Source organism: Peromyscus eremicus, chromosome 4, assembly GCF_949786415.1.
Source record: "Peromyscus eremicus chromosome 4, PerEre_H2_v1, whole genome shotgun sequence".
Taxonomy (NCBI): Eukaryota; Metazoa; Chordata; class Mammalia; order Rodentia; family Cricetidae; genus Peromyscus; species Peromyscus eremicus.
Window position 1 is genome coordinate 49,494,304 of NC_081419.1, and position 23,626 is coordinate 49,517,929.

The 23,626-nt window shown below is 42.7% G+C and overlaps 1 protein-coding gene across 5 annotated transcripts in view; it reads left to right on the forward strand.

Moving 5' to 3' along the window:
* Positions 1-14,215, forward strand: part of Dync1i2 (dynein cytoplasmic 1 intermediate chain 2) — a 53,963-nt gene extending 39,748 nt beyond the window's left edge. For 3 of the 5 annotated variants that reach the window (XM_059260677.1, XM_059260676.1, XM_059260679.1), the window contains 4 exons: positions 193-337; positions 9,320-9,460; positions 11,728-11,853; positions 13,557-14,215. In XM_059260677.1, coding sequence (XP_059116660.1) covers positions 193-337; positions 9,320-9,460; positions 11,728-11,853; positions 13,557-13,670 — 526 coding nt within the window. In that variant the 3' untranslated portion in view covers positions 13,671-14,215. The remainder of the gene's footprint in view (positions 1-192; positions 338-9,319; positions 9,461-11,727; positions 11,854-13,556) is intronic. The other 2 variants (XM_059260678.1, XM_059260680.1) reach the window with 1 other exon arrangement.
* The last annotated feature ends 9,411 nt before the right edge of the window (positions 14,216-23,626 follow it).

Genomic DNA, 23,626 nt, shown 5'->3' on the forward strand with positions numbered 1-23,626 from the left:
ATCTCAACACTCTGAGGCAAAGGAAGGTGGAGCTCTGAAGCTGAAGCTAGCCTAGCCTATATAATAAGTTCCAGAGCAGCTCAGGCTACATAGTGAGGCCTTGTCCTAAAAAAATAAATAAACAAAAACATTCAGAAAATATGTGGTGTATTTATAAGAGAGGTATCTAACATTTTCACTTTTATGAAATAGCAAAGCTGGAATCAGTGAGATGTTTGAGGGACATCAGGGACCCATCACTGGAATCCACTGTCATGCGGCTGTTGGAGCAGTAGACTTCTCACATCTGTTTGTCACTTCATCATTTGACTGGACAGTAAAACTTTGGACAACTAAGGTATCTGAAATACAGCTTTCTGTGCATTCAGTCAGTTTCCTGACACAAGGTGGTGCTCTAATACTGCAGAGAAAGACACAGGTCTTAGACCTTAGATGATGTCTTAGAATTGTTTCCCAAGACATAAAACATGGTAAGAAGTTATACTGTGTGCAAGTATGCTGATATTGGGGTGCCAACAAATAAAGTGACCCCACAAAAATGGAAGATTAGTCTTTCCACCCCTTTAGGCTTTTCGAGCTCAGACCTGTTTACTCTGAATTGAGTTGGAGAGAAGCCCCTGAGTGTCTCCTATACTCCTTGACAGAATTTCATCCAGCCCCACACAAAAGCCATTCATTTGCTCTGTGGAGAGCTAGGAGCCTCAATTCAGCACTGCAGTGGCTTACGGGGCTGATGGGAAATAGAGAAAAGACAGAGACTATTTGCCGTAAGTCCTGTACAATAAGGCTACACGGTAAACTGGAATCATTAGAAAGCATTGGGAAGGCACATGTGTGTTTTCTTACTCCGGTTAACTAATGTTGTTTATTGGGGCTTAGTAAACCATTACTTGAAATACTTTTCACTTAATGATGAAAGGGCTTCCTAGTCCTCTGGTAGTTTCAGTGAGTGTGGCCCGGCCTGGCCAGTGAAAGTCTCACAGACAGAGCTTAGGGAGCATGACCTCCTGATAGATAGACTGTCATTTTGCTTTGCCTTATTTTATAATTAAACTTAACTTGCTTGCTTTCTAGTTTTCTGCAGGATAACAGTGTTGCTAGTAAAACTGCACGTGTATCCTAGTCTATGGAAGCTACATTTTAAGCTTTCTTTTTCCTGTCCATCTACTTGATCTTAATGTTGACTTTTTGAATCCTTCACCATGGAACGAAGTTTCGAGACATGCTGTCATTCTTGGAGATCTCTGAGAAAATCTAGTGTTCTTAAGAGGTGCCTTTCACTGTAGTGAGCTCCTATGTATGCACTTACCAAGCCTGGCCTAGTGTCCAGAGTGCACTTGCTGTTCGCTCTTGTCCTGTCTCAGTGCCTTCTTTCAGTCTAACATGAAATGATTTAAAACAACCTTGCAAAGCTTGCCTTAAATTGAGCATTTTCAGCTTTGACATTAACAGATAAAAATAGCACTTACCTGAAGTCTAATGAAGGAAACATCTAGAAAAGTGCTTGACACAGTGTCCATTCTAATGGGGGTCAGAGCCTAAATGTATGTAATTAGTCATCTCTTTCATTCTTGGATCATAGACTGGCAAAAAACCTAGAAAAAGAAGTTCTCATAGCCAGAAACAAAGAAGTGCATGATCTACAACTCTGTCTATGTGGGAAAATACATAGTCTGCTACTAAAACAAAGCAAGATACAGAATTGCAAAGATAAAACCTATTATTTCCATAAAGGTTTCAAATATCCGTATAAGTTGCAAGATTTCCGGCTGTGCTTTCTTGTGGGCCGGCCTGTAGGAAGGAGTCCAGAGAAGCGTCTGTCTGGCCATGCTCGGCAGCGTCTTTCCTTTTTTGGCTATTGAAGTAATCTTCATTTGGGGACTGACTGATTGAGTGGTTCATTTTGAAATGTCAGATTTTCAGATTTTCAGCTTTCTTTCTGCTTGAAATTTGAACGTTCATTAACAGGATTTGAAAATGAAGAGCTCGTCTTGCCTATTTGAGAACGCACTTCCCTGTGATCGCAGACTAACAGGCATTTGCTTTTGTGGTTCTACACAGATCTTCATTAATAGTTGATATTTTTGTTTCTGTATTTTACTGTGTGTTCAACATAGATGTTGCTTTTATTTATTTAAGTGTGTGTGTGTGTGTGTGTGTGTGCGCGCGCGCGCGCATATGTATTGTGTATGTGTGTGAATGCAGGTTGCCACCATGCACAAGTACATGTCAGAGGACAGCTTCAAGAATTGGTTCTCTCCTGCCACGTTGCAGGATAAGGATGGAACTCAGATCATTAGACCTGCCCTCAGGCACCTCTGTCCGCTCAGCCATCTCCCCTGTCCCAGAAGAGATTTGGCTGAGAACAATAGGCAGACATATCTCTTTTCCTTGCTAATTAGGTTTAGTTTTACTGTTTCTTTCATTCACTCTCAAATATGATAGATACTCTTCCCTGCCTCTAACACCCTTCCTAGTGGCCAAAGGGTGGGCCAGCATAGAATAGTGTATTTTATATCATGTATGAGCAAGAACCCCCTAAAATGTTATCAGAAGAATTGCCTTGGCCTAGGTTGTTGTTACACAGTTTAATGATAGTATACTTGTCTACTGTGCATGAGGTCCTAGGTTCAATCCCCAGCTCTGGAAGAAAAGAAAAGAGTAAGAATTCTTACCTTTTAGTCTACCCTTTCTGCACACAGTTCTGTTCTCTGAAGGATTAAACAGAAACAGTCTGCTAGGTAGATTTATGTATATGGCCAGCCTGTGCACACAGAGTCAGCGGATTCAGACTTGAACTTACGCTTCCTAATTTAGTTGTTGCTACCTTTCAAATGATTTGATTGAGGCCCTACCTGTGCTGGAAAAATAAGTATGTTCATGAATAATGAATTCTAATGAATGGTAGACAGTGTCTTAAAACCACTTTAAAAACATTATTCCATTTCCATTTTAAGGGTTTTTTTGTTTTGTTTTGTTTTTGGAGACAGAGTTTCTCTGTGTAACAGCTCTGGCTGTCCTGGAACTCACTCTGTAGCCCAGGCTGGCCTCAAACTCACAGAGATCTGCCTGCCTCTGCCTCCCGAGTGCTGGGATTAAAGGCATGCACCACCACTGCCTGGCCCATTTTAAGCTTTCATTGTTAAAATTTTTAAATTAATTTATTTATTTTATGTGTGTGGGTGTTTTGCCTCTGTGTATGTCTATGGACCACAAACATGCATGCCCAGTGCCTGCAGAGACCAGAAGAGGGCATCAGGTCCCCTGGAACTAGTTACAGATGGTTTTGAGCCACCATGTGAGTGCTGGCAATTAAACCCAGGCCCTCTGCAAGAGGAGCCAATACCTGAAACCTCAGAGCCATCTCTCCAGGCCCCAATTTTAAGCATTGTGGCGGGGGAGGGAAAGCGGGGTGGAGACAGGGTTTCTCTGTAACAGCCCTGGCTCTCCTGGAACTCGATTTGTAGACCAGGCTGGTCTCGAACTCACAGAGATCTGCCTGCGTGTGCACCACCACACCCAGCTCACCATTTTAAGCTTTTAAAATCAGTTGCTCACATGTATGCACTTAACAGACTTCACAAGTCTTGCTTCTCCACCTGTCCTCTTCAAGTGCTCTCCTGCCCTAGGAACTGAACCCTGTAAACTGGAAGAAAGAGTCATTGGATGCTGTGTGTCTCTGTGTCCATTAAGATCTGGCTCTGCCCCAGTATCAAAACAAGATTCCTCCTCTTTCTCTTTTTATGTAAGTCCTGTAAAAGTAGCGTGCAGAACTTCAGTCTGGCACTTCCTCAAATGCACTTTAAAGTGGTCTTCGGTGTACAAGTCTCCAGTCTTAGTTTGGCTAGGAAATTTAAAACCTAGCCCCAGAGTTCTGGCTCATTGGATTGTTTGAATATTTTTTGACTTAAACTATTTGCGGTGTAGAGAACACACACAAGTAGGTGATCATGATCATCCACATATTGGTGAACTTGTTGTTGTTTATTTTTGAGACAGGTCTCTTTACTTAGCCCTGGCTGACCTGGAACTCCTAAGACAGGCCAAGTTAGCCTCAAACTCACAGAGATTTGCCTCTCCGTCCCTCCTAAGTGCTGGAATTGAAGGCATGAGCCACCATGCCCAGCTCTTTCATATTGGTGAACTTAAACCAAGATGTTGCTTCTAAAATATCTAGAAGACACTATTAAAATCTCAAAACACTGAATTTGGAAGTCCACAATAGAAGTGCATTAGTGGGTCTGAAAAACAGCAGGGAGAGTGGATGAGCAATGGCAGTTTTTTGGGGGGTAACCTGGAAGATAGTGATTTCAGGTCTAACCTGGTAATTAGATGAACGTTCAAGCACATCTTAATATACCTGTCATAGGTTAGTCTTAAAAGAAGTATTTACAGGAGACAATATCTTAATGTATACATCATATATTGTAGTTTCAGAACCATATTTACTATGGAATGTCAGAGTTAGGGTGTTAATAGGCCGTACCTAAAAAGAGTTTTTAGATTTTTGTAATCTATTTGCTACTTGAACTTTTCACAGCCATTGTTTCAAAGCCCATCTTTAATCTGACAGCATGCTCACTTAACTCTCAGCAATACTAGCATTAAAGAGGGTTAAAAGAGCCTGCCAATGCTCAGAAAAGGAAATGTTCATGTAGTAGACAAGTTAAAATGAAAATATGCCTTGAAATTGAGGGCAGGTCTGAGGGAAGGCTGACTGATGGTCTAACCCAGTCCCACCTGGTGGCACTTACCTCAGTAACTTGCTGCAGGCCAGTGTCTAGCCTCCTTTGCATATTTAGAAAATCAATTTTGTCAGCTACTGGAATTGATTAGACAAGGGAATGCTGAATGTAACTAACAGGCTTCTAAGACCCTGGCACATTGGAGAATGTCAATTTATTAATTTACAGTCAGAAACTTAACTGCCAGAAGGCCCAGATACTCCTGCTGGCCTGACCAGCTCATTGTTTCCCTGTAGACTACCCACATGGGAAGCCAAATTATAATCAGAAGATTGCTTGGTGAGCAAGGACTTAGAACAAAAGAAGTTCTGTCATTTGAATATTCAGTGGCATCAAGCTAAGATAGCTTGATTCATTCATCTTCAAGTAAAGATAGCCTTGCCATGGGGTAGTTGATTCTCATAGTCTGTTGTCTGAGACTCCTCTCTTCTGGCTGAGATTGAAATGGTGCTATCTTCATATGCCCCGTAAGACTTTGTCTTTCATTGTTTTTAATAGATACACTCTGCAAAGGTTATCTTTAGTCAGGTAATATGGGAAGTTATTTTTGACCTTGGGATGGTGTGTGCGTGTGTATGTGTATGTGTGTGTGTGTGTGTGTGTGTGTGTGTGTGTGCTTGTGGGTATGTGCTCATGAGCATTGGGTCAGAAGCATTGAATTCCCTGGAGCAGGAGTGACAGGCAGTTTGCTGGACATGGCTGTTGTCCTCTGCAAGAACAGTATGTGCTCTTAACCTCTGAGACATCTCTCCAGCCATTGAATGATTTCTTTTCAAAGGAAATTTGTTTATTTCTCTCATCATCTAAATTGAGGTCATAGTTATTTCCAGTTCACTGTTAATCCTGATGTATTGACTATAGAGACTATTGTTACTAATCTAGAACTTCCCAATTACCCCAGCTTTGGGGGTGGGAGGGAATATGTGTATTAGGTTCTTATTGCTGCTGTAGCAGCTTAGCACACAGCAGCTCAGAATAACAGAAATGTGTTGTCACTGTTTAGGAGGTGTGGGTGGGCTGCTTACCCATAGAGATCTGGAAATGTGTTCCGTACTTGTCTCCTAGCATCTGGGGACTGCCAGGAATCCTTGGGGCTCTTTGGCCTGCAGCTGTACCCCTCCAGTCTCCGTCTTTGTCATCATCACATGGCCTTCTGAACTGCTGGCTTCATTATGTCTCTGTGGCCACATTTCCTCTGAAGAACACAGTCATAGTAGATGTGGGGCCCACCCAGTGCAGTGTAACCTACTTAACTTAGGTACTTTTAGGAGCACTAGATAGACAGGAATTTTAGGGCAACACCATTCAACCTGGCGTATACCTTGAGCTTAGGAAAAACTATATGGCCTGTCCCTTGACCATGCCGTGTTTATTGTCACAGCAGAACCAAATGATTATTCTGTTTATTCAGATGTCGTCTGTTTTGGGTTTTGTTTTGTTTTGTTTCATAGAAGCCCTTTGTCTTGATTTCTTCTTGGCAAATACGCTTTTGCAGGTCGTTTGTGAGTACGTCTAGAGAGCTATTATGCCTTGTATGGCTCAGAGTTTCTCATTCTTGGTCATGTACTGGAGCAGCTTTTTAGATTTTAAAGTGCTCCCTGACACCCAGACATGTGAGATCAGACCCCGAAAGACCCACACTGTCCTTAAGACGCTCTAAGTGGTCACAGCATACTATCAATGTGAAGCCTCTGTTGTATAAGGAAGGAAGCAGGCTTAGAAAGAATGAGGGACTCTGCTCAAAGCCTTGCAGCTGGTTGCTGGCTGGATTTAAACAACAGGCTGGGTCCACCCCCTCCAGTTCTCCCTGCGCTCTTCAAAGGAAAGGAAGATACCACTTTAAAAAGATAGCTAAACAATTCCACTTGGGATTTTAATTTACAATATTATATATTAAATGACTGTACTATGAAGCATTATTTGATGTTAAATATGTGCATTTTCTCTGTGGGGTAAAACTCTGGCTTATCCTCAGATAAATGTTTGTTGTTTGTTTGTTTTTAATTAAACTAGAAAAGTGTTTTAAAATAGTCACATTTTAAATTGAAGGACATTTTGCTTTTTTTTTCCACATAATTTTTTAAATTGTGGTCTTTTCAGCTGGGTGGTAATGGCACACGCATTTAATCCTAGCACTGGTAGGCAGAGGGAGGTAGATTCTGAGTTCGAGGCCAGCCTGATAAACAGAGGAGTGAGTCCAGGACAGCCAGAACTACACAGAGAAACCCTGTCTTGAAAAAAACAAACAAACAAAAAATTTTTTAAAAATGAAATAAAATTGTGATATTTTACTCAAGCTATATAGCAATTCACTGAGTAAATTAAATATTTGATCTGACCATTTCCTGAGACAATTAGCAATCTTTTTTTTTTTTTTTTTTTTTTTTTTTTTTTTTTTTTTTTTTTGGTTTTTCGAGACAAGGTTTCTCTGTGTAGCTTTGCACCTTTCCTGGAACTCACTCGGTAGCCCAGGCTGGCCTCGAACTCACAAAGATCCACCTGGCTCTGCCTCCCGAGTGCTGGGATTAAAGGCGTGCGCCACCACTGCCCGGCGCAATCTTTTTATTATAAATGTTTTAATCTAATTTGTGTATTGCTTTCTAATAGTTTGTAGATTGTAAAAAGAGTGTGTACTCATTCTGGCTTGCGAAACACTGAGTTTCATGTTGCTGAATATAGTTACAGATCATTCTTTTTTTAAACAGTTCTGTTGAGCATATACTTAGCATGGAATGGCTTGGTCAGAGGACATGCATGTGTATTCAGCTTCAATAGATAGTACCTGGATAGCAATTCCATGTGAGTCTACCAGTTCCTCATCCACCAGTAGCAGTGTGTATAGGTCCAATTGCTTGCGTCCTTGTCCCCACTTAAGAGTTTTCTGATGTTTTTCCTTTTAATCCTCCAGTGTGTAAAGTGACATTCTGGGTGTTTTCATTTGCATCATTGTGATTAAGCACCCTTCCACGAGGTTATTGTCCATGTTGTGAAATGTTCATCCTGTTGCCCTTGTTTGCAGTACTGTGTTGAACTCAGAGACTGGTGCGTGCCAGACAGTTGTTCTAACAATGAGCTATGTCCAGCTCATAGACCATCATATTTTTTGTTTCCTCCAGTGCTGAGATTGAATCTAGCTAGGCAATTGCTCTGCCACTAGGGTACTCCCCCAGCCCCACCCCAGCCCCCAGCACACACATTTTTATTGAATGTATGAATATGATTGGTTTTTGAAACAGGGTTTCTCTGTGTAGCCTTAGCTGTCCTGGAACTCACTCTATAGACTTTAGACCAGGCTGGCCTCGAACTCGCAGAGATCCACTTGCCTCTGCCTCCTGATGCTGGGATTAAAGGTGTGTGCCACTACTGCCTGGCATGAGTATGATTGTTAGCAGCTTTGTTTTAAGTTTTTGATGGTAAACCTTAAAATTGCCTGGAAATGGAATATTTGAAGTGTACTATCACCTCAGTAGTCAAAGGCTTTAGAATCTTTGGTGTGCCAGAAATACTGTACCTCTGGGGTGGCTTTACAAAATTTAGCTGATTGTATGCACATTCCAGGCTAGGCAAGCTGTATCCTTACTCTCTTAACAGTGGCTTTAAAGGCGGGGAGGTAATCTTCTGTGTTTGGCTTATTTTTTTTTATTAATTTTTTGTTCATTGAAGGAGGCAGGGTGTATTTTTTTGGATTTTTTTGTTTGTTTGTTTTTTGTTTAGTTAAAAACAAATATTTTGGGCTAGTACAATAATCTCATGCTGTTGACATATCTTAAAATTTTAAACTCACAGTTTAAAACTTTTTATTGAGCTGCCAAGATGGCTAAACAGATGCTTTCCACCAAGCTTGACAACCTGAGTTCAGGCCCCGAGACCCACGTAGTAGATAGAGAACTGCCTCCCACAGGTTGACTTCCGGCCTCCACACTCACACTCACGAGGTCTGTCAGTTTGAAGAGCACATCCGGCCCGCCCGCCCGACAGCAGCATGAGGCCGTGCTTCCATCCTCAGTACCTGTGGTGGCTGTTATTCATGGGAAGATGCTGAACTCACTCCCCTGGTTCCTGCCCTTCCCAGGCTGCTCACAGTGCTACCGAGTGAGCGTCTGTGCCACAGCTGTCAGGCCCATCTTCCCACAGATGCTAGGATGGTCAGGCTCCCCCGCTTACAGCTGGGGTCTGTTTCCCTTTCGCTGGAGCCTCTGAGGCTTTGCTTTTGCTGTCCTTGTAGCTTTATCTGCTTCTGTAGGGAGATTTCCAGGTGCTTCAAGAAGTAAAGGGCCCACCCACCACTGTCGTCTTCCAGCAGCCGCTCACTGACAAGTGTTTTGAAGCATATTCTGTTCCTTTTTCAAAAACAGGAAGACCACTACAAGCTAAAAAGGAACTGCAAGCTAATACTTGGTTCTTAGTTTATAATGCCAGGTGATTCTGTAGTGGAACAGCCTCCAGGAACATTTGTGGGCTGGGTTGGTATGAAACTGTGTACCTATAGACTGTCGTGTCTCAGGGATAAGTAGTTAAGGATTTCTGTGTGTAGCGTATGCTGACTGTGCTAAGAATTAGCTTTTCCTTTTCAGAATAACAAGCCTTTGTACTCGTTTGAAGATAATTCAGACTATGTTTATGATGTTATGTGGTCACCCACCCACCCAGCCCTGTTTGCCTGTGTGGATGGCATGGGGAGACTGGATCTGTGGAATCTCAACAATGACACAGAGGTGAGCAGGAAAATAACAGAAAATCGGAGATTTATTGAATAATTTGTGAAACTTCTTTTATCCCAAGGAATGTAAAAGTGCTCTGTGATTGTAGCTTCATCACAAAGAAACCAAATAAGCTTTGTGCCCTCCGTGACAAAAGCATGCTGTGCAGAGCTGAGGGGGAAATAGCATGGCTGGGAACACTGGGCATTCTTTACCTTCGGAAAGCAGTGGCGGTGTGTGTCCGCTGTCCAGAAGTCTATGGGGCTCGGAATATGCTTTCATTCTTAGGCTAGAAAAAGAGAGCTCCAGATTGTCAAAGTATTCCAAATTACCTGTTAGCCTTGAAAGCGTTGTGTATCATCCCTAAATGCTAGTCTTAGCCTGACTCTTTTGAAAGAAAGGAAGTACAATTTGATGACCTTTTTCCATGAAGGATTAAGATCAGTGTACCATTCATTAGCTATACAGTGACTATGGAGCTGGGCATGATGGCACATGTTTATAAACCAGACTTGAGAGGCAGAGGCAAGAGTGTCACGAGTTAGAGGCTTCATATGTGCCAAGACCCTGTCTCAGAAATCCAAGGCTGAAGCCCAGGAGTGGTGGCAGACGCCCCTAATCCCAGCACTCGGGAGAGAGAGGCAGGCGGAGCTCTGTGAGTTCAAGGCCAGCCTGGTCTACAGAGAGAGTTCCAGGACAGCCAGGGTTACACAGAGAAACTCCATCTCAGGAGAAAAAAAAAATCCAAGATCTGGGCATGTAAGTCAGAGGTAGAACATTTGCTTAGCATGTGTAAGACCCTGGGTTTAATTTCCCAGCACCATAAATAGTAATAATAATGTAGAAACCATCATATTTCTTATTTGCTATACCAAATTTAGCAATGCAGTTTAACTGTGTCTGAGTTGTCCTTAGCCAGTTGATAGAGGCTTAAAATGTTCTTAGGTCCCTCTATTAGTCACAGGTCACTGGTTAGCAGAAGCTACCAGTTGTCAGTAGTGGCTGTAGAGGATTGCCCTCTTATTTCTTCTGGGTCCTGGTGGCATCTTTCCAGATCTCTGGAAGTTAAGCACTTAGTTATATAAAGATGAGGAAAGGAGAATTATGTTGGAAATGCAGGAATTTTAATACTGTTATCTACTGGTTCTGTGCTTTGGGGGGAACATTCAAATACTGCTAGGAAAAAAGTATACGCTACATAATTAAATTTTGATGTTCTAGAATGGTACCAGTTTGTTTGTTAGCAAGCTCACTACGTAACTCTGGAACTCACTATGTAGACTAGGCTGGTTTCGAACTCACAGAAGTCTACCTGCTTCTACCCCCAATACCCACCCCTGGTATTATGCTATCATGCCCTGCCCAAGTTTACTTTCTTAGTTTAGATTTTGCTACCAAAGGTTTATGGCTATAATTAAATGAGGATCTTTCCCTTAGTAGTATGGTTATAATATCCCTGGGCTAATCTCTTGGGAAAGACTGATGTGAGCATAAGGACTACTTTGGTGATATTTCAAAACTTTGAAGTTTCCTTATGCTTTTTGGTCTACATCAGTGCATGTTAGTTACTCCAGGTGTGGCTGAGATGCAGTCCGACTCCAGAGCCTGATGCCCCTGTTGGTGCTCTCTCCTGCCTTCCTGGGGAGCAGGGCTTGGGAAAGCTTATTCCAGGAGCTGCTGTCCATCAGATCATCCGGTTCTAGCTGGGGAGGAAGGTCCAAGCTGCAGAAGTCATTCCTGTCCTCTAAGACTGAACTGTGATCTCTTTAGGAGGGCGCTGGAAATACTTTCTTTTAAATATTTTTAAATGGGTTTTAGTCTCATGTTTTTAAACAGCTTGACTACTTAAAGAAGTTAAACACAAAACCCCTTTACTGAAGAGATATGTGCAGCCATGTAAGAATTTCTTAGATAAGTTCTTGTTATTTTCCCAACTCTTCTTCAAGGGTTGAAGGTAATGTTATTATAATAAATCTCTGAACAGAGGGAAAGTGGGAAAATTCTTTTGTTGTTGCTGTGTGTTTTGGAATTTTGGAGGTTTGGTTTTGGTTTTTCAAGACAGGTATTCTCTTTGTAGCCCAGGCTGTCCTACAGCTAGCTCTCTGTAGCCCAGGCTGGCCTTGAACTCAGAGATCCACCTGCCTCTGCCGTCTGAGTGCTGGGATTATCTTTTATCTATTATCATCTGCTTTTTAAAAACACAGATTGGAGAAGAATTACTGTTTTATGTGTTTAGAAACTTTGATGAAACTTTTAACCGTGCTGTATTTTAAATGACTCAGGTACCAACTGCCAGCATTTCTGTAGAGGGAAACCCTGCTCTCAACCATGTGAGATGGACCCACTCTGGAAGAGAGATTGCCGTGGGTGATTCTGAAGGACAGATTGTCATATATGATGTGGGAGAGGTATGGGCCTGCAATTTTGACATACATGCTTAGTGGCACTGTGAGGTACTGTGGTAGCTAAGTTTTGCCGTGTGCCTCCTGAATTGTATAAACTGCATGCTTGTGTACTTTCACCACAGAAGCAGCTTCTGAGGCCGTGTTTCTTTTTAACTGAGCATCCTGTACCCATATGCAACAGATGTGAGGGTAATTTCAGATTCCTACATTGCTAGGAATTCTTTAGGCAGAAAAGGAAATGTAGGATTACAAGTGGACTTGGAGTTTTCTAGAATTGATGTTGAGATATAATTTTATTTTTTTTGTATAGTTTTGTTTGAACCAGATAGTAGAAATCAAAGATACCATCTTTTGATAGGGTTTTTTCCAAAGTATTTAATGTGTATATATATATGCATGAGTATATGTATGTGCACTGTGTATAGGCAAGAGCCTATAGGGGGTCAGAAAAGGGCATTGGATCCCCTGGAACTGGAGTTATGGATGGTTGTGAATCACCTTGTGGGGGTTGGGGACCAAACCCGGGTCCTCTGGAAGAGCAGCCATGCTGCTCTTAGCATTGGGCCACCTCTCCAGCCCTTTGTGTAGTTCTTTAGCAACTGTGAGAAAAGCGAAGGGTGCAAAGGCCTGAGATGGAGTTCAGCAGGGTGAGTCGAGCTCTCTTGTCTCTCTGCTTGACTAGACACAGCACCCAGGGACACAGTGCGCAGGGCTCAGTTCTGCCTTTTTGGTTCTGACCAGAGCGTTCTGGACCTTTTCTTCATCATTACTCTCCATCTTGTCCTGATACTTTGTGGCTACAGCAGTCAGATCTTGGGGACAAGAGATGGGATCATTTAGAGCAGCCAGTGGACCAAGTGCACAGATGGACAATGTACACAGGTTGGACAGTGTGCACAGGTAGTTGCTAGCTGCAGAACCCTATTGAAAAGTTGTGGTTAGTCAAGCTCAACAGTGATTTTTAAGTTAATTCTAACTAACTTAACGTAAGTTGTCGTCACACTTGGCTAGTGACTACCCTATTAGCTGTTGTAGATTGAGAAGCCAGTTTGTCCACTGGCCACACTGGATGATTTGTGCCCTGTTGTGGCAGTGATAAGAGCAGCTATAGGGAAGTTTGGGTTGCCTCTGTGAGGCAAAAGCACCATTCACTTTATTTTCTTCTTTGCTCTTGATTCCACACTATGCTAAGTAGCAATATAACTTCTCACAAAGGAGTTAGAGAATCAAGACAGAGAGAGTACTTTATATTCCAAACAAACCCTGTGTTCAGGAAGCTGACTCGAGAGGATCACGAATTGGAGGCACTCTGGGCTACACAGAGAGGTCCTCTCTCAGAAAAGAAAACAATAAAATAACTTTCCTACTAGTAATGGCGCAAGAAATAGACTAAAAAAATCTGAAGGAATTCTTCTCCATCAGCAAGATCCCTTGAGGTGCCAGGAAGTCTGTTGACCAAGCATCCTTGTTGCCACCCTTGCACTGTGGTGGGGACAGCAAATTCATGTCTGAGCTGTCGTGACATGCTTCACAAACACTCTTTGTTTTGAAATGTCATAAATCATTGTTATAGTCTCTGTAAGTATGGAAAGGCCCTTTAGGTCAGTTATTAATTTTTAATGGAAAAATTATTTGAAAACAGAGCAATAGTAGATAAGATGATCTTTTATTTTGTTGCCAAGCAAACATTGTCTTTCTTTTAACAGCAGATCGCTGTTCCCCGCAATGATGAATGGGCGAGATTTGGCCGGACACTTGCGGAGATCAATGCAAACCGAGCTGACGCCGAGGAGGAGGCCGCTACCCGAATCCCTGCCTAGCCCTCAAAGTGGGCTGTCGCCTTAGCGAATGGGCAAAGATGATGAAGTAATTCCTAAACTATTTGCATGCTTCTGATTAAATGCATATTAAAAGGAGATTCCATGGATAAACTGGGTTTAATGCAGGAAGCAAAGCTTATAATGCCCCTTTTATATTCTATTCATTTTGTTTTGGATTGGTGTCATTTTTAATACCGCTGACAACTTTATAGAATGCAGCCTTTTCTGAATTCTAACACATAGGTGTGTATTGTTAATTATTCTTTTGGATTCTTTTCAACTTGTAATACTATATATAATTATTTCTAAAGCACAGACTAAAGTTCTGCATATTTCTAAATACCCACAATTCCTTATTCTGCAATACAGTACATACATAATTCTTGTCGATTACGTTCTCACTGCCTTCACTGTGTAGGAACATTGTTCTTAGTCCCAGCATGCATTCGCCTACCTGTTTTAAGTTTCATTTGGATGCCCTTTTCCTTCTTTATAGTTCTATGGTAGTTATCTATAAATAAAAACATATGTGTTAACTTTTCAAATTTTCATTTTTACTTCTTGAAATTTGAAATTTTCTCTTATAAATTTTTTGTTAAATTTTTTTTTAAGTTCTTAATGCAAACAGCCACCTTAAATCCCATGCGGCCTTAAATACACACCATACAGGGATAATGTAGCTCTCTCTCCCTGGGCATTGTGAACTCACATTGGATAATTTGTCAGCGGAAACTTTCTCTTCAATTAGCTTTGGCCTGACTGTTACTTTCCTTCCATCTCTCGTCAAAAGAGTAAATGCTCAGTCCCTTTGTCTGCCCTGATTGAGGCGGCTGTGCGTGTAAGCGCCGACAGGAAACCACCTCGGAGAGAAGCTTGCCCATGAACGCAGCAGCCAGGAAGGAGCTGCGCTCAGTGCCCACGCTCTGCCCTTACATCCTCTCTCCATCTTGGAATTTGGAGGACAGCAGCTGTACAAACCTGCAAGGCAGATGGCAGATGTCTGCGTGGTGTGGCAGTCGCCTGTCTCAAGACGAGGGAGGGAAGGCTGGATCGGATCTTGAAGATTTACGTGCTCCGAGTTGTCCTTTCTTGAAGTTTAACTTTTCACTCGACAGAACTTGAACTAAGAGATTAGATCAGAATTTGAACTTTTACATTTTGGTTTAATAACAAGGATTTATTGAGAGAGAATTATCCATAATAGCAGAAATTCTACATACCAGAACTTGCTCATTCTTAGTACTCTGTGGTGTAAGGAATAATTGATCAGAGATACTAGACCCAAACTGTAGTTCTAGCCGTGACACCCATGAGAAATGTGATGTTAGCCAAGCCTGAGCCTTATTCTTACATTTATGAATTGTCAGTTACATTATTTCTAAATTGTATCCCAGCTCTAAAAAGAGTAACCTTAATTGTATCATTTACTTCTCCCCTTTAGAATGTCTCATTTTCATGAGTTGGCCCCCCACCTCCCCTTAGTTGCCTGTTACATACCAAAGAAACATCTCCTGGTGGTAATGTCCAAGTCCAAAGTTCAGTGTCAGCAGGGCCCACTGTCATTCTGTAGAAGAGTTCAGATACTCAGAGGTACTGTGTGTCTGTTCTTAGTCTGTAAAAATGAGTAGGAAAAAGGGGTAATACAAATGTTAAAATAGAACATTGAATGAGGTTGGAAATGGATGTGGCAACTCAAATGGTCACTGGTCTCAAGTTGTTCTTTTATAAAAGAAAATGAAGGAGCTGAAGACTTGGCTTATCGGTGAAGAACACTGGCTGCTCTTCCAGAGGACCTGAGTTCGATTCCCAGCACCCACTTGGCAGCTCACAACCATCTGTATGTAACTCCAGTTCCTAGGGATATAACACCCTCTTCTGGCCTCTGTGGGCACAAGGCATGCATGTGATACACAAACATACATTCGGGCAAAAATGTGTATAGGTATACACATAAAATTCTTTTAATTAAAAAAAAAGGACAGCTGACAAGTATTTATAAAATACTTATGGCCAATGAGTTTTGCTTCTGGAAACTAATTTCTCCCCCACCCCACAGAAAAATTTTATGTAGACCCTTGCTCATTCAACCTTCCTGTGCATTTTTACGAATACGTGTTTACTGTAAGGAATTATCTTTGGAGTCTGCAATTTAAAGACTAAGGCTTACTCAGTGTCAACAGTTCTGAGGCTCTTGTAACTGGCACACAGACTGATGAGATCAAATTGGCTGGGGCGGGGAATCCTGCAGTTTTTACTTTTAGGTGTGAAAGACCTTTGTGATTTTGAAAACTATCCTGTGATGTTAGTTGCAGCTTGCCTTGTGATCAGTTTCACTTTTTCCTAGACAGGAAACAGGTTGCAGCCTTCTGGCTGACTTCCTGCATTTTGTCATTTCTCTGATTTGGAATGGGAAGTTAAATGTCATCACCCTTGTTTGTGCTGAGAAAGCCTACTCCGTTTTCCAGACAGTAACTAACTTGCAGTACATCTCTGAGATCATTTTTAGTATCATTTGAGTCAAATATTCACCAGTAGAAGCTTTTTTCCTTTACAGAGAAAGTTTAGCAAGGTTGTGTAGAAACTGTCTGTAATAGAAACACTAGAAGGGATCCTCAAGGGACGAGCGACGGGAAGTGGAGGAGGAAGGGCCAAGATTAGCTGAGCAGGGGCAGGGTGACTGGTCCAGTCAGTCCTCACCCAGATAGGCCGCTTCCCTGCAGCCTCCGCACGGCTGGGAGGTACCCGCTCTCCTCTGTCTTTCTCTTGGACAACTGGAAGTGTTTTTTCACAGTCCGGGTGTTCCAGCGTTGGCATTCTACCTGGAATAGCCGCATAACTAGATACGGGTGCGGCTGGAGCTCAGTCACTGCTCCTGCTGCGCCCAGCTCCTGGGCACCGCACTGCTCCTGGGCATCCGAGGTGTGGTCGCACATCTGCAGCAGAGGTCTGGGGTTTAAAAGCCGACCGCACTGCCGCTTTTGATGACAGCTGTAGAGTTCGGCTGAGGTGGGTTTTGCTTTTGTCTTAATCCAAGCTACATAATTTTAACAAAGAAGTCCTTACTTTTGAGCTGTCATCTTGCTGATTGTTAGTTTGGGGAAAATACTCCCAAGTAGAACCCCATATTTGACTCATAAAAATATAAATAATTAAAAATATTTAAAAATTAAAAATACTGGCAAGATAACACAGCAGTTAAAGACACTTGCCATCAAGCCTGTCCTGAGTTGGATCTCTGGGGCCACATGGTAGGAGGAAAAAAGCCAGCTCCTACAAGTTGTCCTCTCACGTACATATGTGCACACACGATGTATTAATTTATTTACTACAAATGCTAGGAAATCATTTACTCGACTGACTTACAGATCTGAGAGAATTAGTGTTGTCCTAAAGGCACTATAAAAAGAACATCCAGGGCCTGGAAAGATGCCTCGTCGGTGAAGAATGCTTGCTGCTCTTGCAGAGGACTTGAGTTCAGTTCCCAGCATCCACGTCCCACATCCCACAGCTCACAACTGCCTGTAACTCCAGCTCCAAGGGACCTGACACACTCTCTTCTGGCTTCCAGGGGCACCTGGACTCACGTGTACATACGTACACATACAACACAACATGGAAAGTGCGTTGACAGAAGGAACATCAGGGCTGACTCAGCAGGTAATGCGCTCGCCTAGAAAGCAGCACAAGCAGAGCTCAGTCAGGCCCCTCGAGCAACTTAAATGCTGGCTGAGAAGGTCGGCTCCCCTGCCATGTGAGCAGTCTAGACAGGATTCCTGGAACATGCATGCACACCACATACACATGATAAAGACAAGGTAAAATCATGTTCCGTATTTCAATGGAAGAGTTAAATAGCATTCTTGTAATCTTTAGTCCACTACCCCAAAGTGGTAATAGCTTTCTCACTGTAGCATAGACTTTAAAATCCTCTTTTGATATTTAGGGAACAGTTTTAGAAAAAGATTCCCCAGTCCCAAGCCAGAATGCCAGCCGCAAGACTCCACATAGTCACCAAATCACAGTGCTTTTCACAGTAAGCCGGCGCTCCCAGACTTAATGTTTGAACTTCAGATCTTTAAATTCCCTTTCTAACTTGCCATGTGCCTAATTCTTCAACCTAAAAATCCGAATGGATGTCAGGCATTTAAGTTTTCAGTATGTCGCTTCTAGCCACAGAGAGTTTCACCACAGCCAATCGGCAATCTTTTACAAACTTTTGTAAAATTATAGTATTTTGTGTTGTTAGTGTCCTAGCAGGAAATCTCAGTTTCGGCTTCTTAATATTCCATTACCGGTTCCCAGCTAGAGCCTGGAACAGCTTGCACTCAGGTAAGCTTGCTGAAAGGTCTATTTCACTTTGTGAGGTCACTTAGTCAGGTCTCTGGGAATGTATTAGCCTGCCTCTCTCATAATGTCCTTGATTTGGCCAGAAAGCCGTGGGGCAGTGATTGTATGGGGTGTGGAACACACCTGTACCGCACCGAGCGTGCAGAGACCTGACCCTGTGACTGGAAATCAGGAATGCCGCTGGGAAGACGCTGATAGCAAGGCATTTTATCTTTTGTGGATTTTTATACTGAGTCTTTGAGTACTTTTTTTTCTGAGCAAAGTAATGGAAATGCTCTGGAACAAAGTTTTTATTCTTAAAGAGGGCCTGATAGAAGAGAAAGGGTACTGAGCCCCCAAAGACTCCGGTTCCAAGACAGCCATGGTGGTACATGCCTGTGAACCCAGCACTTAGGAGGCCAGGACAGAAGAATAAGGTTGAGGCCGGGCTGAACTGAAGGGTGAGATCCTATCTCAAAAACAGAAGCCTGTGTTCCATTCCTGTTTGTCCCTATTACATAAGAAAACCTGGAATATGTAGAAGTAGTACCCCTGGCTGCCCTAGAACTCTCTCTGTAGACCAGGCTGGCCTCAAATTCACAGATTCCCCTGCCTCTGCCTCATGAGTGCTGGGATTAAAAGTGTGCGCCACCACCGCCTAGTGTTTCTTAAATGAGGAAAACAATTGCTTTACTGTGGTAATTCTGTGAGGGAATGCATATGTGAAGACTTTGTAAAATACAAATATTTTATTTTTAGTTCCTTTGCTTAAGAATGTGAGAATGGAAAGAGGCTATATTTTAAAACCTTTTTTGGGGGGGAGGGGGAGGACAGGATCTCACTATGTAGCTCTGACTTACCAGGAACTCACTGTATAGACCAACCTGACCTTGAACTTGCAGAGATCCACCTGCCTATCTCCCAAGCCTATATTTTAAAACTCTTACGTGATGTAACAGGAGCTCATCTTTAAAGGGTCAAATGCCTTGGTGTCCAAAAGGAGTTACTCTCTCAAGTGCTCTCATCACGGGCTGAGTCCTCACGGTCACCTGACGGTGAGTAGTGTGAGCCAAGGGAGAAGTTACACATACAGCATGGGCCATGTGACAGCTGGAACCTTCGAAGCAAGAGGGTGGGACTCCTTTGTGAATGAGGGAGAAAACGAATTTGCTTGGAGACTATACCACTACACAGCAGAACCCCAACATCAACGATCTAATATTTATGGACCCCTTCCCTTTTCCAAGGATTAGTCTTCTTGGAAATGGCATGTGCTCACTGTGGGGAGATGATCACAACAAGGAGGTGCTGTGCTCTGCACAGCTCTAGAGATTGACCTAACTGGAGTGGCAAGGGGACAAAGAAATGACAGACCCAGAACAGCTGGGGTGGTAGCCTGGGCTCTAACTAGAGAAGCCACAGCACCCTGGTTGAACAGGGAGGCAGGGTTATTGCTTACAGCTGAACACGGACGCAGGGTCAGCTAACCTTGTTAGAAACAGTCTATAGCGGAGGCAGGGTCAGCTAACCTTGTTAGAAACAGTCTATAGCGGAGGCAGGGTCAGCTAACCTTGTTAGAAACAGTCTATAGCAGAGCAGTCTTGAAGCCATGACCAGATTGGAGGAGGCTGTGATGAGTTTTCTGAACACATTGTCAGCGTTGACACCGGACCAGAGGGAAGCCCTGCCATCCCTCTGAGCCTGCTTTCCCACTGCTGTGGTGCTGAGGCATTGGGAGCCTTGATGTGGCTGTCCCCATATCAAACAGTACACATTCACTTGGGACTTAGAGCCATCGCGGAAGCCCTGTAGTTAGTGTCACAGGAATGACTCTTCCTCACCTTTTCCCTGGACTGGGAGGTCCCTGCTCTGTGGTTATATCCAAAACACCATCTCCTGCTCCCATCAAAACCTTATATGAAGACCGCCAGGTGCTGTAGTTTGCTTCTCCATTGCTGTGATAAACACAGAGACCAAAAGCAGCTTGGGGAGGAAGGCGTTTATTTGGCTTCCAGCTTCAAGTCCATGAGGCAGAAATGGAGCCTCCTCCCTGGTTCCCTTGCTCTGACTTGCTCAGCTGCCTTCCTCATACTACCCAGGGCTCCCTCCCCAGGGATGGCACTGCCCACAGTGGGTGGGGCCTCCTACATCAATTAGTGTAGCCTGAAGGTTTCATACGGAAAGACATCCCCCAGCAAATTAGCATTTAAGAGAATAGCTTCCCCGACATGTCACCAGGCCAACCCAATGGAGGGAATTCTTTGGTTGAGGCTTCTTCCCAGCTGTGTCAGGGCAATAGCTGAAGCTGACTACGACATCATTGAACAAAAATCTTGCTACAGTGACCAGGCTTTTATCAATAGGTTTTATGTCCATTAATCTCTGAATGTAAATCAAATTTGTCAGCACATAGAGGGTCATTAGACAGATTTGGAAGAGTCTGCCTTTTTCTAAGGTAAAAGTTTTCCTTGTTTGATTATTTTATTTTGGGGTGGGAGGCCAGGATTCTGTTGCCTGGGCCAAGCCTCACACTCTTGATCCTTGTTGCCTCAGCATCCTGGGCAGTTGGAATTACAAGCACACTGCCACCTTTTATTCAGAGAAGCCTGTCTATATGTTTAAAAGGCTATAAAGCAGTGTGGTTCTCAACCTTCCTAACGCTGCAACCCTTTAATCCAGTTCCTCATGTTGTGGTGACCCCAACCATAAAATTATTTTTGTTGTAACGTCCTAACTGTAAGTTTGCTACTGTTATGATCATAATATAAATATCTGTGGGTTTTTTTGATAGTCTTGGGTAACCCCTGTGGAAAGGGCATTTGACCTCCCAAAGGGGTCTCAACCCATAGGTTGAGAACCCCTGCCATAAAGTGTGATTAAAGCTAAGTGTGGCAGAGCACACTTGTAATCCCAATATTTAGAAGGTTAAAGCAGGAGGATCAGAAGTTTTGGGCCAGCCTGGGCTACAGAGTGTACTCTTGATTATTGCAAATGACTGGAAGAAGCTGGTTAGAGAGAGGTAAATATTCATCTCAAGAAGTAGGGGGTGGGGAGGGAGGGTAAAAATAAATCCAAGGAACTAGAACAGTTAAGAGCAGAAATCAGTGCAATAGAAATGCAATCAAAAGGATGAGTAAAGATAAAAGTTGCTGCTCTGCAAAAATTTGGACAATCTCTAGAATCAAAAGGCACAAATATATCAGAAGTGAGAAGAAATGCCATAGGTATTCATCAATAAATATATTTCCAAAATCTAGACTACTTTTGATTTTGAATCTAAATCTAAGAACTGAAGTCCTCATTATCTGAAGAACTAACAGAAGACTTCCAAGAACTGTCAAGCATAACTGGGTAAGAAGACAGAAAAAGCTGGGCGGTGGTGGCACACGCCTTTAATCCCAGCACTCGGGAGGCAGAGCCAGGCGGATCTCTGTGAGTTCGAGGCCAGCCTGGGCTACTGAGATCCAGGACAGGCACCAAAACAACACAGAGAAACCCTGTCTCAAAAAAAAAAAAAAAGAAAAAGAAAAAGAAAAGAGATACATACTTAGACCAATCATATTTAAAACAAAATCATGATATAATCAACAACTGATTTATTTGTTTAAAATAATGAATATCATAAACAAGATTACATTCCAAATATTTTCAGAAAAAGCCTGTCAGCCAATAATTTTATATCCAGCAAAACCATCTCCCAAGAATAAAGAGAAAATAGCATAATGGCAGGAGTGACGACTGAGAATATGTACTGCTAGCCAGCTTTTAGATCGCTAAAGGAAAGCCTATCTGAAAAGAAATGACCGTAGAGGGTAACTCAGACTCACGAGAGAGAAAGGAGGAGGGAACTAGGGAAAGACTGAAGACTGGATGCATGTTTTCTTCAGTAGATTTAAAATATATTGGGGCTGCAGAGATGGCTCAGTGGTCAAGAGCACTGACTGCTCTTCCAGAGGCCCTGAGTTCAATTCCCAGCAACCACATGGTGGCTCACAACCACCTGTAATGGGATCAGATTCCTTCTTCTGGTGTGCATGAAGACAGAGCACTCATATACATGAAATACATGAATAAATAAATCTTTTAAAAAATAAAATATAACTGCAAGGAACAATACTGGGAATGGTGGAGTCATAATATGTAACAACAGATATGACAATAGCTTAGGGAGGAGACAGAGCTGGGGTAGAGGAAAGCTTTCTATTATACTGAAATATATGCCACTGGAAATACGATAGTATTGTTACAAATTAACATATTTGTTATAACCTCCAATCACAAGGAAATAACTTGAAAAACAAGTGTCAGTGATACACTATGAAATATGTAGTTTACAGAAAGGTCGTAAGGAGGAGAGGGTTCTGGGCCTGCAGTTCAGTGAAGGAGTGCTCTTAGTTTGTGCAAGGCTCGGGCTTGACTACACAACACTAACAGGAGGAGGAGGAGGGAAGAAGGAGGAAGAAAATGAAGGGAAGGGAGATGGGGAGAGGGAAAGAGAGGAAGGAGGTGGAAGGAAAGAAGGCGGGACAAAAAGATATGGGAAACAAAACTACCATGTAAGATGAAGTGCTAAACGGTCTTATCAATAAAAAGCCCAGAGCCAGATATTGGGGTTAAAACCTGAGAGATCAGAGGAATAGGAAAAGCCACAGCTAACCTCACCTTACTGATGCTTCAGTCTCCAAAAGAAAGCTACTTTCTGTACACCCACGCCTGTATGCCTTTCTGTTCTGCCATCTCGTTTTCTCTCTTCACCCAGCTACATCACTTCCTCTTCCTGCCCAGCTTGTCACTTCCTGTCTATCAGTACAGACCTCTAGACCTTTATGGTTAGTGCTGGGATTAAAGGTATGTACTACTATGCCTGGCTCTGTTCCCACTGTGGCCTCAAACTCACAGAGATCCAGACAGATCCCTGCCTCCCGAGTGATAGGATTAAAGGCGTATGCTACCATTGCCTGACTTCTATGTTTAATATAGTGTCTGACTTTCCTCTGACCATCAAATAAACTTTATTGGGGGACACAATATTTTGGAGGACACAATACATCATCACACTACCAACATTGACTACCAGGCTGAAGGATATGAGATCAATACACTAAAATAAGTTGTATCTTGAGCACAGCGGCACATGACTATAATCCCTGACTCAGGAGACAGAGGCAAAAGGATAAATTCCAGACCAGCTACATAGCAAGACTTTGTCTCAATATAATGAAGAAGTTGGGTGTGGTGGTGTGTCTTTAAGCACTAAGACACCAGAAACAATAAAATGCTTAGGACTAAATTGTCTTAAGTATACCAGACCTGAACTCTGAAAACTACAGCTGTGGATGAGACTGAAAAAGTTTATGTAACTAGAGAGAGCGTCCAAGCTGGTGGATTGGAAAGACTCAAACATGCTAGGACTGCAATTCTTCTCAAATGACCTCTAAGGTTTCAATAAGATCCCTATTAAAACAGCTTGATTAAAAAATAATAACAGCTGGGCAGGGGTGGCGCACGCCTTTAATCCCAGCACTCGGGAGGCAGAGCCAGGTGGATCTCTGTGAGTTCGAGGCCAGCCTGGGCTACCAAGTGAGTTCCAGGAAAGGCGCAAAGCTACACAGAGAAACCCTGTCTCAAAA